Genomic DNA, 15,418 nt, shown 5'->3' with positions numbered 1-15,418 from the left:
AGAAGAGCCCAGGAGGTTAGCTACAGAAACCGTACATACTAATTTACAGTGAGAGGGCAGACTCAGCTTTATGTATGTTTTGCAAGTCAGGCCTCTTGGCAACTATCCAGCTGTTAAAATCTTTTTAAAAATGAAAATGTAGCCTTGACCTTGCACACATAAATCTTTTAGGTTGTTTTTTCTTGTTTCAACAGCTTCACATGCACCTCATTATCAGTGGCCTCTGCCTTTGACAGAGTAGAGCAATCAAAAAACCAAGAATTACGACATTGACATTGAGTCTGTGAATCTGACTTTGACATCAAGTACTTAATGTGAAGAATTAAAGAGTTATCAGTCCATCCATACAATAGATGTTAATGATTCGCACATTAATAACATACTTATGACATACATTAGAGGAAACAGTCGGGGATAAGGACTGTCTGATGAATGTAGCTGTGTTGAAGCACCACTGTCAGGGGAAATTGGTGCCTTCACATGTAGATGTAACAGTCAGATGAACTGCACACATCTGACTCCCACTGTTTTAGATGGCTATACGAGATCTCATTTGCAATGCTGCATCGCAGGTATTAAGATTACGTTAGCGATGGTAGACGGCAGATGTGGTGGGGGTTCTGGTATTCCTCTGCGTTTTGTTGTCATTGTCTGTGAATGCTCTATCAGACCAGCTGGGGCCTTCTGGGGAAGTGGCAACAATTTATCCGTCTGACTTTGCTACATACATGAAACGTTATATAGAAGATTTCTCAGCTCAGTGGGCTTTCTGCACCTTAAGTTCAAGCTAGCTTAAAGCTGCTTTGGTGAAGCCCCTTGTTTTAGCCTTTGGCTAGTTGGGCAGCCTTATCTTCATGTCAGGTGAACTGCTAAGAACATTTGTATAGTTGTAGAATAATGTGAATTGAGCACAATTATCTTATAGAAATTTGACAGGGTCTGTCCTTGGTGCTGAATTCTGAGTATATGTGGACTAAGCCTAATGGAAAACAAGTTACAACAAAACAGAATTCTTTACTGTTGCTACCAGTTCATGATAAGTTTCACTGGTTGGCCGAATTGTAAAGTAGATAATTTTTGACTGCTACAGGTTTCTATTGGTCCTTATAATCTCTAATTGAATAGGTTTTGCTGCTGAATTCCGAGTGTTAGAAATAAGAAGGACAAGGTCATCCCTAAAGTCCCAAATGTTCACATTTCCCTGTAGTACCTGAGCTTGGCAGTAGTTGATCATGAAGAAGTTGAACTTGTCAAAATAGATCACACAAGAGTGGTGTAAACAAGTGCCCTGATGTTTTTACATGTATCTCAGCAGGAGTCTGTTCCAGTGGCTGGGCGTGAATCACTTTCTACCCTTTTGCTTCAGGCCGGGTCAAAACGTTCCAGTCCTTAACCATATTGTCTTACCCTCGGGACGAAGAGTGGTCATGTGGGAAAACTTGTCCTCGGGGAAGGAAAGCAGGTTGTTTGAGACTCATTAATCATTAATGTCCCACCCGTCAGGTTGACCAGACATGATCAAAAGTTTAACCAAACAGTCAGCAGCTGGCGTGAGCTGATGTGTTACAGCAGAGTTGGTTTTATTTTATTTTGTTTTGTAAATCTGATGTTCTTTATTTTGTATGCAATGATGATGCATTGTGATAACATTATTAAAACCAACAACCATGCACATGAAGATAAGAGGAAAAGAGCAAAGTAAAAATGGTATATCTTTGTCTGAGCAACATGTCTCATTCTTATTTACCTGTGTGCATGTCCAGTACACTGATATGGAATGATAATGTATGCATTGATACGATATAAGAGCTGTAATCATACTCTATTTGTGAACATATGCATAATGCAAAAGAAGCAGTAAATATAATAATTATTGCAATATATACTGTGTGTTTACATCTATGATTATTATGTGTCCTGATATCCTGCATGACATTGTACTGTTTCCTTCAACACTTGTTCATCTACTTGCACTTGTACATGCACAGACCTGTCTTCCCTATGTACAATCATGTGTTTTATAGCTGTTTGTCTTTATGTAAGAGTACTCAAGCTGTGACTAAAAACTAACCTCACATGCATGGATCCTGAACAGGACATATACAGTACTTTACCAAGTAGCAAACCTTGAGTTGTTTAACACACAGATATTGGACTTGTTGCACCTGACTGATCTATGATATGTGTTACTAGCACAGGCATGACAATATATGACCCCACAACTTTCTGTGATCACCTGCAAAAGCTGTACTCTTTGATTTCTGAGTCCTTGAAGAAGCATTTTCCAATCGACAGACAGAAAATTCAACAAAATGACTGTAATAGAAACTTTTTTTTGTGATATGCTTTTTGGCAATGCTATGATGGAGTCAGCTTTTGTAGGAATGACCAGAGAGAGGTTTAGGGTACTGTTTTATGTTTTGCACAACTAATATTTTACATCCTTATGGACATTACAAGCTAAACTTTAGGGTGTAAGGATTGCTTTGCATGCTGTTGTTCTAGACGTCAGTCAGACTTACTGTTGGACTTGATTTACTCCTCTTCCCTTTTCCTTCCAGGTAAGGTCACTAACCACTCTAACCACCTCGCCTCTCCAGAGTGAGAAAACCTCCCCTTTTCTTCACTTCAGTCTGGCCATTTCCCCCTGCTGCCCTCTCATGTGTCACCCCTCGCAAAATGTTTCGTCATTCAACTGATTGCTAAATGTCTTCTTCTTCCTCTCTGCCATCCAGGAAACCGTGGAATATGGCTTCCTTGTCATTTTCACAGCAGAAGCAGCAATGAAACTCATTGCATATGGTGTAATATGTCATCCTGGTGCTTACTTGAGAAACACATGGAACTTTTTAGATTGTATGATTGTTATTATAGGGTAAGTGTAGCTTACGGACTCTCCCAGGTACGGGTTATCATATCACTAAGTTCTCACCATACAACCACCCCTGCACTGTTCTTAACTTAATGTTTTGTTGCTCTTTTTCTTTTTCTTTCCTGTAGGAAACAGTGGAATATCTCTTCCTAGTCATATTCACGTTGGAGGCAGTCTTTAAGATAATAGCCTATGGTTTAATTGCACACAACGGTGCATATTTACGAAACTTCTGGAACATTTTAGATTTTACAATTGTCATAATAGGGTAAGTGATTACTTTCTTTTTATTTTGGTGTGAGTTTTATGTTGTACATTTGGTTGTGGTGCATGCGTTTGGAGAAGGAGAAAGCGTCTCTCTGTGATATCATTTGTCCTCCATCCCTCTCAACTTTTCAACACCCCTTTTCTCTGTTTCATACCTCGACGTTGATCCCCTGACATGTCTCCTTCATGCATGTTTCTGTTCTAGAAAGAATCATCATCCAAATCACCATCAAAATGGTATTCAAAGAGATGCTTTCCAGTTGTCTGCTCCTTTCTGTTACAGTTCTTCCTTTCCTTCTGTTTTGATTGTGTTCGTGCACCTCTTGTGTGGTTGAGCTCGTGATGTTCTTGTGGGTTGCTCCATTGAGATGAACCTGTAGCACTAAGCTCTTTGGTGGTGGTGTGCTGTGTTGTTGTTTTGTGGCTACTAAACTGCAAACAAATGATTTCTGTATACAAAGTACGCAGCAGTATGCTATAGACAACTCCAGAAGTTTTGTAGGTTTGTTGCCCAGAAAGCAGGAATTATTGTATATTATGCATGGCAGCAGTAATAGAACAGTAATGTTGTTTGCAATGTTCTGTTGAAGAGTGAGTCAGCAGGATTTTTATCAAGTGTGGGCAGAATTTTGTATTGCGAATTGGATTGACCTTGTACATGTTTGTTAACATTTGCCATGATGTTAAAAATTGCAACATTTGTTGAGAAATCCACATTTAATTCTACCGTACCTGATCTGTACAGTGGTATCATTGATAAGAAAAAATGGCAAAAATCCTTTTGACTCAGCTCTGAATGTTGTGGGCAAGATATTTTCCAATAAGTATCTTTGCATGTCACCTTAGCAAAGATCACCTGCTGGGAACATTTTGAGATTTCCATAAAATTCCCACATAAATTTAAGATTAGAACTAGGATAGGACTTCAGCAGAAACCGAAATTCTGTGCTCAATAGTTATTACTAAATCTAGTCATCTTCAAAACTCTTGACTTCAAAACTTATGACAGTGACATGCTGGGCTAAAACTTCAAGTAGAAATAGAATGTCCTTATACTGGTTATATTTGGGATGGGGAGTATATTGTTGGGCAGGCATGGTTAAATGTTACATTTTCTGCACTTCGTACTAAATATTGTTGTTCTCTTTTCCCACAGCATTGTCAGTATAGTGTTGGAAACTTATAAGTTCGAAGGCTTCGATGTCAAAGCTCTAAGAGCATTCCGAGTTTTGAGGCCTCTAAGGCTTGTCTCTGGTGTCCCAAGTAAGTTTGAAGAAATCATTGCTGTAGTCAATTTATCAAAGGTGTATCACTTTCTAACTTCTTGAGGTCTTCCTCTTCCTGGAAAGTGCATGTCATTGTTAACACTGATGTACTTGTTAAATGTTTATTTGTTAAGTAAATTTTAACACTACTCAGTAAGTTATTATTTGATAATTGGGTCATGTAAGTTATCCTTGCTAAAACATAGATTACAACTTCGATAAGGATGTCTTGTATGAGAAAAAGGACATCTCTTTTTGCTGACAGGTTTTGACTTGGTGTTTCAGGTTTACAAGTAGTGTTGAATTCAATCCTGAAAGCCCTGGTTCCGCTGTTGCACATCGCCCTGCTATGTTTGTTTGTAATCATCATCTACGCAATCATCGGCCTAGAACTCTTCTCAGGGAAACTGCACACAACATGCTTTGTCCCAGGCTCAGGTAAGTGTGGTCATGAACATTGACTCAGCTTCTGTCCTGTTAATATTTACATGACATGTACATGTAGGATTTGATCAGTCTCAGTGTGTTACACATGTTTTTGCAAGACTAGTACATCTATACTGTTTATTGCAGATGTTAGCCCAAGAAAATTGTAGTCAAAGCAATCAGTAGATGGGCAAACCTTACCTTGTGTTTCTTTGTCCTTTTCCAGACCAAATTTATTTCCATGATGGACCCCCTCCGTGTCAACCCGACTTTGGTTCCAGTGGCTATCATTGTCCAGTCAACGTGTCCATATGTAGGGGGTACTGGGAGGGACCGAACAGTGGCATCACCAACTTTGATAACTTTGGACTGGCCATGTTGACAGTCTTCCAATGCATGACCATGGAGGGCTGGACAACTGTCTTGTACTGGGTAAGTTCTAGCTTGTGTTACATAATCTTTCACTGTCTAACCATTCACCTCTTAGCCAGGAGACCAATAGGAGGTGAGCATTCTTTATCACTGTAGAATAGGAGCTCTGTTATCACTATATGGAAATCTCCTAATGCACCTGGAAGTCTCCAAAATGATGGCAACAGATATTTGTCAGTCTGACAATAATCGGTTAAAATCAGCACAAATACATAAATCAACAAGATTAAGATGTTCCCATTTCTCCTGATTTAGAGGTGTAGGCCTTCTAGGGAACTGATGAGTGGAAGGGCTGCTAGCAGCATGATTTAGTCAGGTCGGGTAAGTCTGACTTCAAGCAACGGAAAGCAAAGATACAGGTCAACATGGCATTCAGCACCAAGGACAGGACAAGTGTACTTTTTTTGTGAACTTAAAGCACCATAGGGTGATGGGTATGACAACTTGAGAGTCTTTCAACATCATAGACAGTATTTTTTACGCATAATATATGAGTTGAAGGAGACCTTTACTTTTTAGATGATTCTTATATAATAAGGCCTGTGGTTATAATGTAGCATTTACCATCTGTCAGAATTGAAAGAAGTTTGTCTGGATTTTCCCCAGGTGAACGATGCGGTCGGAAATGAGTGGCCGTGGATATACTTCATTACTCTCATCATCGTCGGCTCCTTCTTCGTGCTGAACTTAGTCTTAGGTGTACTGAGTGGGTGAGTCTGCGTGTTTCAATAAACTACATGACATTGTCTTCTGTTAGGTGTAGTAGCTGGTAACGAAGACACCAAGGAAAGGTTGAAATACATTACAACTTTTATAAGTTTCTTTCTTGGTCACTATAGTAGTGTATTCTCTTTTTCACATATAACAAACATAAAACAGAAAAACATGCAAGTTGTGAACTAGACAATTTCATTATATACTAGTAGTATGGTTGCTCCAATATTGTTGTAGCAAGAGCAATTATGTAAACAATTGCTACAGATGGGTAAGTTTGGTGTATGCAATAATGTCATGACTTTGATAGATCCATAATAGTGAAAAAGCGTTTTACTTTGAAATTCACAGCTTGCATGCATAGACTGATGAAAAAACATTGACAAAAAAGTTAAAGTTTAGTTCTCCCATAGCTATCCTTATATCCTATACTTGTGATGTGACTGTGTGTTAGTACGTTGGTACGAGCTGTATTTCCCATTACCTAGAGAGTTTTCTAAGGAGAGAGAAAAGGCGAGATCCAGGGGTGAGTTCCAAAAGCTTAGGGAGAAGCAGCAGATGGAGGACGACCTGCATGGCTATTTGGAGTGGATCTACCACGCAGGTACCGGTGTGCCCATGTGTGACTGTCCGTCAGCGGCTGCTGTGTGTCAACATGTGCGCTGTCCTGCCCGTGTCCTAGGAGTAGGGCTGTCGACTACCGCCTCTACAGCGACATCGTCCCTAGCCTTGCTGTCACGTCTCACATGTTGTCTCACGTGCTGTTGTCTGTCCTCCGTAATAATATATCATCCGTTGTTTTGTCTTCTGTCACTATGTAGTGAGTTTTCCAAAGAGAGAGAAAAGATACAGTCCAGAGGGGAGTTCCAAAAACTTAGAGAAAAACAGCAAATAGAAGAAGCCATGAAAGGATACCTGGAATGGATTACTACTGCAGGTATAAGCATTAGATATTCAAATTTGTTTCACATATACCTCCCCCCCCTCCCTTCCAGTCTGCTGACATGCAGTACCTTTTTGGTTGCTCAGCCACTTGTACTCCTTTTGATCCTTATCATTGATTCTGCTGGATGGAAATCTTCATTTTTCTTGCCTTTTATTCTGGACATTTTTGTGAGAACTTGTGTTGCAAAAATCCCTGTTCTCTCTGTTAGCTTGCAGATTTTTTTGTTTTAGGTTGTCACCATCCATCTGTGCTCGTTTCTCAAAACTTACACTTGTTTGGTAAACCACACATGTACCGCACAGTATTCCTGTTCACTGCTCAGACAGCCCATCTCTCAGCTCATTGTTGAACTCTCCGCAGCTAAGTATAGACTTCAGACTTGAAGCAGCTCAAATGAATTAAGACGCTTCATATACTATGGAGTAAGCTTTGATTGGATTGTGACAAATGCATGTTATCCTGTTATTGGCAGACTTTCACAAACGTTAGCAGCCAGTGAAGACCTTGTGTTACATTCTATATGTTATTCCTTCTGCAGGCAAGGCATATCACAGCTCACCTAAATATAGCTGTGTTTTGATATGCATGGGAAAGGGGTTAGCTGGAGGACAGGATAAGTTTGAAGGGTTTACTTTCCACAGCTAGTACCTGCAGGAGTGTTTCTACTTGTACATGTATTCACCACTCCCTATCTCAAACCTACATCCTTTTGAAAAATATGAATGGCAAAACTGACCCCATTTTCTTCAAAGTTATTTTGTACCTATTTTTTGCACAAATTCACTTAGCTTTTTAGATCTTTAACATCTGAGCAGTTGAACTGGAATATTGTTGCTGTCAGTCATCACTCAGCTATGCCATGGCACTGTTTTGCTCCGCAATGATTTGCTCGTCTTTTGGTTGTCCTGTTCCTGTTGTTTCTGTCAATTCTTTCCCTCAGGAATGAGAAAATTAGCATGCATGACTGTCACAGTGATTTTTCATTGGAATGTGTTTGTGGTGACTGGGTAAGAAAGTGAATCATGATGCAATGACTTCATAGCCAGCAATGGTCTTGGTCTGTAGATTACCAGCAAAAATACATATCAATGATAAAAGTTATGTCTTGACTCGAGCTACTTATAAAGTTAACTTTTCATTGTTATTCTGATTACCATACTATGTTAAGATTGCAGTGTTTGCAGTTTTGCTGTCTGTCATACCTCAGTACATTTGGGTAATCAGTGGAATCTCCTGCGTTTGGTATCAGACGTTGCTTTAATGAATAGTTGTGATTCTGTTCCACAGAGGATCTCGATGAGGGCCGAGGCCGGGAAGAAGAAAAATCCATGCGTGAGTACATGTCTATTACTGTCTCTCTGTAGCTGGCAGGAGAGTTCTAGACCATTAGTTCTGAAACTTGAATGTATACCTCCATGTACAATGTACTTTGTTATGTTTCTTGTGTCTGTGCTAAGACAACTGTATTTTGTTCAGGAACGTCTTTTTATGTATCTATGGACACCTTAAGCAGGTCATGAACCTAAGGGTTATCTATACTCGTTAAATAGATAAAAGTGCATGAAAGAATGGATGAATGAATACCTTTGATGTGCCATTGCAGGCCTGATTGAATTTTCCAACCAATTATGTGTCAAAAGTGTGCAGATATGTAGAAAAGTAAGTTATCTGTATCCAGCATAATGTTCTGCTTGGCTGACACACCCTAGGAGACATCCAGGGATTTTCCTGATGTGTTGGTCCTCTTGACTTGGGTATCACAAAATAATAGCTCAATGAAGTAGAACTGAGGCTGAGTATACGCGGAGGACTTAATGATGACTATTTTGGAGCAGGCAAACAGGGGCCAGCTGGAAACGTTCTGTTTTGTCCAGGGTTGTTCACACACAACCTCAATGACATGAACAGTACTTTGTTGAATGTATTGCTGCTAGTTGTTCTCTGATGTATAATTTGAACTAAATGTTAAGCTTGCCATTTACCTGTACATGTATAGAACTGGCATTTAACTCATTCATGTCTGGTGTTGAGTCAGCTTGAAACAGTGCAGGCTATTGCTTTGTAGGCATGCAGTTGGTTGACTTAAATGTTTTATATTGATTTTCAGCTTTTGCATCATAGACAAAAATTGGCTAATCTTGTTGAACTGTGTTATCTAAGATCAGATGGGCATGATTAATGCAATAACCAGTGGTTAATGTATGAGTTATTAGGTACAATATACAGCGCATTTTAAGCTACGTATCACAGTGGTAGAAACTGCTGATAGACAAAGTCATAAAATGCCTGCTTTTATGCCATGGAGTCTTGAATGGCCCAAAGAAACCCATGTACTTTGCCCTGTACGTAATATTCAACTGTCAGCATCTGCCCAGTATTATGTACTTTTGATGTACAAGTTTCTGTTTAAACAAAACAAAAACTTTCTTGATCAAAATAGAGATGACTGCTAGTGCATGATTTTCGAAATCTTGATATTGCTTTGATATTGCAACTTTTATGTGTGACAGTAAAGTTAAGTGATGGTGACAGAGCAGTTACAAATGTAACTAATGCATGTGACCATTCCTGGTGGCGCCAGTGTTACTGTACATGTGTCACTGTGAATTGAAGATGCACAATGTAGTTGTCAAGTGTACGTAATGACAGAATAGCTAAAGGACATTAACCCTCTTCCTGCTGACTTATGTTGTAAACAGTGCAAACCAAAAGTATTAGTATGCCCATGGGTTGAAAAAAATAATGGTAAATATAAACGAACTACTACTAGGTGAAAGTCTGTACCTTGGTACATGTTCATAATATTCTAGGGAGTTAATATGGTTAAATTCAAGTATTTCCTACCACCACACCAGGTCTTCATTTTTCATTTTCATATCAAAATGGAAATTCAAAAAATGCAATGCCAATGATCAGGTCCTCAACAGTTTTTGTGTTACCTCACATAGATCACCTGATTTGTATATAAAACAGGGGACACTGATATGCATCAGTGTATAACTGAGTGTCTTTAGTTTGACCTAACTTATTCCTAGTACCATGTTGTATTACGTTCTACTTTTGTTTCATTTCAGCCCACCATAAGCGCATTGCCAAGACCTTGCCATTCCTAAGAAAGGGAAAAGGTTTGTAAGCATATCTGGAATAGAGGAGACCATTGGTAACTTCTCCTTGTCCAAGAGATGCTTACTAGACTCTGATGGCTTGAAAGGGAAATAAGACATGGACTGCATTGTAGTAGCTTTTGTGTGTGCATGATGTCATTTCAGGCCATCCATAATGTCAGCGTTCCAAGTTGTGGCTGTGTATTGTCCTAACCCCCAAATCTTGTCTGTCTTCAGGACTTTAACAATCAAGACAGTAACAGTGATTATGACACTGACAATAACAAAGCAATAACAGCTAGAGTGGTCAGTGCTTGTTTAAAGCATTTGATCTGTTCAGCATGCAGAGGTGAAAGATATCCATTGCAGTTTTAGTGGCCAAAATGTATAGCAATGATTCCCAAAATTATTGAACTAAAGGGAAAATTCATACCGGGTAAAATGACTTCCTTGAACTTCTTTAACAAGCCATATTAGTGTTCATTGCACACTTTTCAGAAAACAATATACAATCTATATTAACTTACTTGACTTTCTAATTGCAGACCAGCATGGGGAAGTTGTGATGCAAAGTTGTGATGCAAAATGAAGAGTAATTCAGACTTGTTGAGTGCCAGCAGTTTTCTTAACTCATCTAATCACATTTTGCTTCTATAACAAGTTAACAAGGTTTTAATCAAGACAACCATATTAACAGTTGCTTCTTTTGGTATCTTTTTACATACAGAACATGCATGTTTCCTTTGTGCTATCAGGTTTCTATCTCTTACAGTTTCAGTTAACACATACATGAATAGGTGTTTCATCCACATCAATATGAAATAATTTGTATGTATTATTAAACTTGCTTTAACCAAGGGCTGTACTGAATTGTGCTTGCTGGTTTGATAATTTGGAGTGATGCCACTTTAAGCTAAATCAGCCTTGGCAATATACCAAAATATGCAGTAATCTGCATTAATTTATTCCAATGTAAGTATCTTTAATTAATGCATGTCCTGTCCTGTTTTGACAAGTGACCTTATTTACAATCCATTTCGAATTCTTTATTGCATTTACTTCTACATTTCTTCTGTTGTTCCAATGTTTTTAATATTCCCTTTTAATTTTTCATCCTTCTGTGTTTCTTCTCATTCATGATCTGACAACCCGCCACCCCTCCCCATCACGTGTCTGACATGCAGGAATAGCCCTCTTTCGTGGACGTACGTACCGCTTTCCCTTTATTTCCTTTCTTTCTCTCAAAGTTATCAAGTGTTCCTACCTTCTTCCTCTTGGTCGTCTTTGCTTTCCCCTCTTCTATTTTTCAAATCACATTCAAGATTAATGTCGATTAGGGTTATTAAAGTGTTACTTTGAATTAAACTAAAATACACAAAACTTGTTACTTATCACTGATAAGTTTGATTTCAATACTTTCAGTGGCACTTTCACATAACTTTAGGCCATCTGCAAAAACTAATAAAAGCAAACTTGAGCAATTTGTAGAAAGATCATTCCTCCAGAGTTGCACCAGTATTGTCCAACATAAGATAGGCTAACCCTAGATTCAGTATTAATAGTATTACATTATGATAATTTTTCACCAACTCAGTACTTACATGTAAATGCTCACACTAGGAATTATAGTACAAATTAATGGCATTGAATTTTACCAACAGTTTTTCAGATGATTGAAATATTGATAATAACATTGGATTTTTTTAGTTGCTTTTTTTATTGCTTCCATGGGAGGAAAAGTTGGTGAAGAAGGTTCGAAGAAAGCTGTTACTGGGGATAAAAAAGTAGATGGGAAAGCATCAGAGAAAAAAATGCAAAAACTCAAAATCAAAGGAAAGCCTTCAGAATTCTGGGGAAAATGGAGAAAATAAAGGTATGATTTTGTATCGGAGGTGAACTAGAAAAGAAATTTTCACTGCCGGTACTCACTGCCAGTAATTATAAGATGCTGGTGGCCAAAATCACAAACTAGCAAATACATATGGCTTATAAGCACTGATATATATTAAATTTAGATGTACATGTAGTAGCACTTCCTGGTATTTGATATCAAATACACATGTTGGAATTCTAATGCAGAGAGACCTGACTATAGTATGGTTGTACTTCTCTAGATATAACTGTGGTGACTAGTCTGCCTTCCTTTTGGGAGCTTTTTAGTCAGTAGATTCATGTAATGTACTTTTAGTGCCATTCTGCTGTTTAAAATAGTATGTAGAGATGCCCGTCTTACCAATGGCATACATATGTAAAGGTAAATATAATGGCGGAAAATACTAACTTTACATTGTATAACATTAAGGGTGATAGGAAGGACATAATGAGGTGAACTTGCTGCTTTTTCTTACACAGTGTAAATACTGGTGGTAAGGACTAGTTTAGTACAGATGCATTAGTAAGGTGAAAATGGTGATGGTCAGCAAATATAAAGTCTCATCATGGCAGCAAAGACCATGCTATATAATGGCTACACTATATAACTCATATCTTATTTTACAGTGTGTAAGCTTAAGCTACTTAAAATGTGAAATTAAGATTTCTCTATAATCAATACTTTCTTTCAGATCAGAATAATCGCATTGAGTATAGACAACTACAAATGTGATACAATTGTTTGTATTATTACACAACCTTTAGCACACTGAAGTTGCCATTTGGCTACCAAGTCTCTGTTGGTTTGGGTTAGGCAGCAGGGAGAAGGTTAAGTAATGCACATTCTCTTCTCTTGTTCTGCTGCAGAGGAGAAAGCCAGTGATGCTGGCTCAGCTTCAGAAGCGCTGGAAGCCGGCGAAGGCCCCATCGGTGCAGAGCCTTCCGGGTGGGCAAGGCACAAGTGAGTACAGCGCTCTGACACGGATAATCTGCTCACCCCCGCCGCAGATTGATAAACACTTTATCTGCAGAAAGTGCAGTAAGGTTAGGATGATGGTGATGCGTAGTGACAGGGCACAAGATTGACTTTATATCATGAAAGCCTGCCACAAGCTCAGGTCTTATTTCCGGTTGGCTCGGTGCCCATGCTGGGCACCATGAAAGCTGCCAAGGTTAAAACAAGCCTTGCACAAGTTATTATGGTTTCTAGAATTGTAGCAGTATCCAGGTTGCAGAGAAAGACTTATCTGTGTTCAGCCCAAGACCCTTAAGGCTATGTTAATGGAAAAAAGGCAAATTTCCAAGAATCATTGAAAGTTTCATGACCTCAGGTTGTGTAGCGTATTGTCTGCTATGATTGTCCTTTCCTGGAAGAAAGTTCAAATTCCTGAAGTTCTGCTGACCTTAACTTGCAGAGTGTCAACTGCAATAACTTTGCATTGACTGCTGTGCACCCTCACTCTTACATTTTAAATTCCTAGAATTGCTTTGAAATTTTGTCAACCCCGTGTCATAAACTTGCATAACTTTATTTTTATCCTGAGACTTCCATGTTATATCATTTTAAAAAATCAAAATTCTTGGAAAGGATGAAACAGGAATTTTAACAACATTTGGTTGTAGAATACTGACTGCAAAATAAAGAAACTATAATATCTTTCCTTCAACTGAGTTCAAAGAATTATCCAAACTTTTTGCTAACCCAAGCTGCAGTCTATTGACTAAAGAAGAGACTGACTGTCATTAAAATGTATACCTGCATGTTCCCTAAGGGACTGTACATGTAATGGTCTGCCCATCTTCCATATGGTGTAGACCAACAGAAGACCCTGCTGCAGTTGATATGATGGTCATTTAGACTGTTAGAAAACGTAGGCATCTGAGGGGCACTCAAAACTATTAATGTTCACGAGAGGCCCGAATTGACATCAATTGCAGTTTCATTGGCCCATAGCAACATTTAGTGGCCCTATACTGAAATTTTAGGCATTTTTGTGTGAATTTGCATTAATCTTAATCATGTTCTTCTACAATTTTTTTTGGACTGCATTTGGTCATTTTTCTGTGAAACCTCTGTCAACATTTCCTGTTATTACTAAAACAAAGAGTTCCGGTTACCATCATGTATCACTTAGCAAATGGTGATGGTGGAACCATAAAAGCACCCACTTTAATTTGAAAGGCTATTCTACTGCAACAGATGGCTCACTTTTATGAATTTTGGGATAAAGAATTGGCCTGGAGTCATTTATGTATTGCACTGGCTGCATTGATATATGGTCCATGGATTGATGCATGGTTTGGTAAATGAAATAAATGTTATCAAATATAGATACAGGCAATATCGACTGTGTGGAAAAGGGTTATCATTCAAAACATACATGTTTAGGTCAATGGTCAAAAAAGTCACAAATCAAATATTTATTCATAGAGAAAGTCATTTCTGAATACTTTACATAGTATATGATGCAGACTGTTCCTTAAATTTTTAGTGAAGATATCTTTGTCTCAAGAAAGGCTCTCATGAGTATAAGCTTAGTGTGTTGATTAAATTTTTTATTGTATTATTTGCCTTTGTGACATGCACCCTTATGTTGCTTTTTGCTTTGTTCATTTTTTTTTCTCCATATTTGCCTTTACGTTCTGCTGTGGCTGCATGCTCCTTGCTGTTTCTTTTTCGCTGAGATAGTGCTGGTCCGACGAATTGTTTGTGAGTATGGCTCAGGAGATGCCTCCTTTTCAAATCATTTAGATAACTGAGTGTGATCTCAATATATCCGGCACAGTGTGCAGGCTGCTGATGTTTTATAGCTGTGCTTATTCTACCTGATGGCTGTCTAGCTATACAGTGGCTGACTCTTGCACTAAATTTGGCTGGAGATTTTCGTTTGCCACCTTTTAAATGCTGGCTGTTGAAGCATGCCTGTTTCACTGTCCTGATAAATCTTCCTAACAAACAATGCTATCTCACTGACATCTTATGTTGTATTTTGATTAAGGTACAGTTGTGCCTCGAGCATTTTTATATTGTCTATTTTTTATATCATCAGCAAATAGATTATAAGGAAAATGATGTTCTTCAATCATGTAAATGAGGTTTAGCTAGCCAAGGTTTTGGTAACCCTTCAGTGACCTTCCTCTGGGTCTTATGTTCCTATATGTACAGCACTTACCAATGATTATGTCAGATTATTAGTTATGCAAATGCCCTTTAACACAGAATCCTATGGAGTACATATCTTTTATTGTACTTATCCTATGGAGTACATATTTTTTATTGTACTCACTGGACTCCTGATGTTTTTCTCCCCAGACGACGGTGGAGGAGAACAAACAGGCTAATTCGGCGGCAACTACGAGCAGCAGTGAAAACCACAGTGTTCTACTGGTTCGTGATTGTGATGGTGTTCCTCAACACCTGCACACTGGCGTCCGAACATTACAGACAACCTCCCTGGCTGGAAGAAGTACAGAGTAAGTCATTACTTCATAAAGTATGGAGTTTTACTGATAAGGGATT

At 38.5% G+C, this 15,418-nt stretch overlaps 1 protein-coding gene across 29 annotated transcripts in view; it reads left to right on the top strand.

The window, feature by feature from the left end:
- LOC109469700 (voltage-dependent L-type calcium channel subunit alpha-1D-like) overlaps nt 1-15,418 on the top strand; it is a 90,727-nt gene that overhangs the window by 35,638 nt on the left and 39,671 nt on the right. For 19 of the 29 annotated variants that reach the window (XM_019768352.1, XM_019768309.1, XM_019768291.1 and 16 more), the window contains exons 4-15: nt 3,001-3,140; nt 4,296-4,402; nt 4,690-4,842; nt 5,057-5,262; nt 5,869-5,972; nt 6,798-6,913; nt 8,210-8,254; nt 9,997-10,047; nt 11,211-11,231; nt 12,766-12,859; nt 14,588-14,608; nt 15,212-15,372. In XM_019768352.1, the coding sequence (XP_019623911.1) occupies nt 3,001-3,140; nt 4,296-4,402; nt 4,690-4,842; nt 5,057-5,262; nt 5,869-5,972; nt 6,798-6,913; nt 8,210-8,254; nt 9,997-10,047; nt 11,211-11,231; nt 12,766-12,859; nt 14,588-14,608; nt 15,212-15,372 (1,219 nt within the window). Of the gene's footprint in view, nt 1-2,735; nt 2,876-3,000; nt 3,141-4,295; nt 4,403-4,689; nt 4,843-5,056; nt 5,263-5,868; nt 5,973-6,464; nt 6,581-6,797; nt 6,914-8,209; nt 8,255-9,996; nt 10,048-11,210; nt 11,232-12,765; nt 12,860-14,587; nt 14,609-15,211; nt 15,373-15,418 lie in introns of all 29 variants that reach the window. The other 10 variants (XM_019768282.1, XM_019768520.1, XM_019768510.1 and 7 more) reach the window with 6 other exon arrangements.

Source organism: Branchiostoma belcheri, unplaced genomic scaffold, assembly GCF_001625305.1.
Source record: "Branchiostoma belcheri isolate BF01 breed outbred unplaced genomic scaffold, Haploidv18h27 scaffold10, whole genome shotgun sequence".
NCBI lineage: Eukaryota > Metazoa > Chordata > Leptocardii > Amphioxiformes > Branchiostomatidae > Branchiostoma > Branchiostoma belcheri.
Note: the sequence above shows the minus strand (reverse complement) of the source record. Positions and strands in the feature narration are given on the sequence as shown.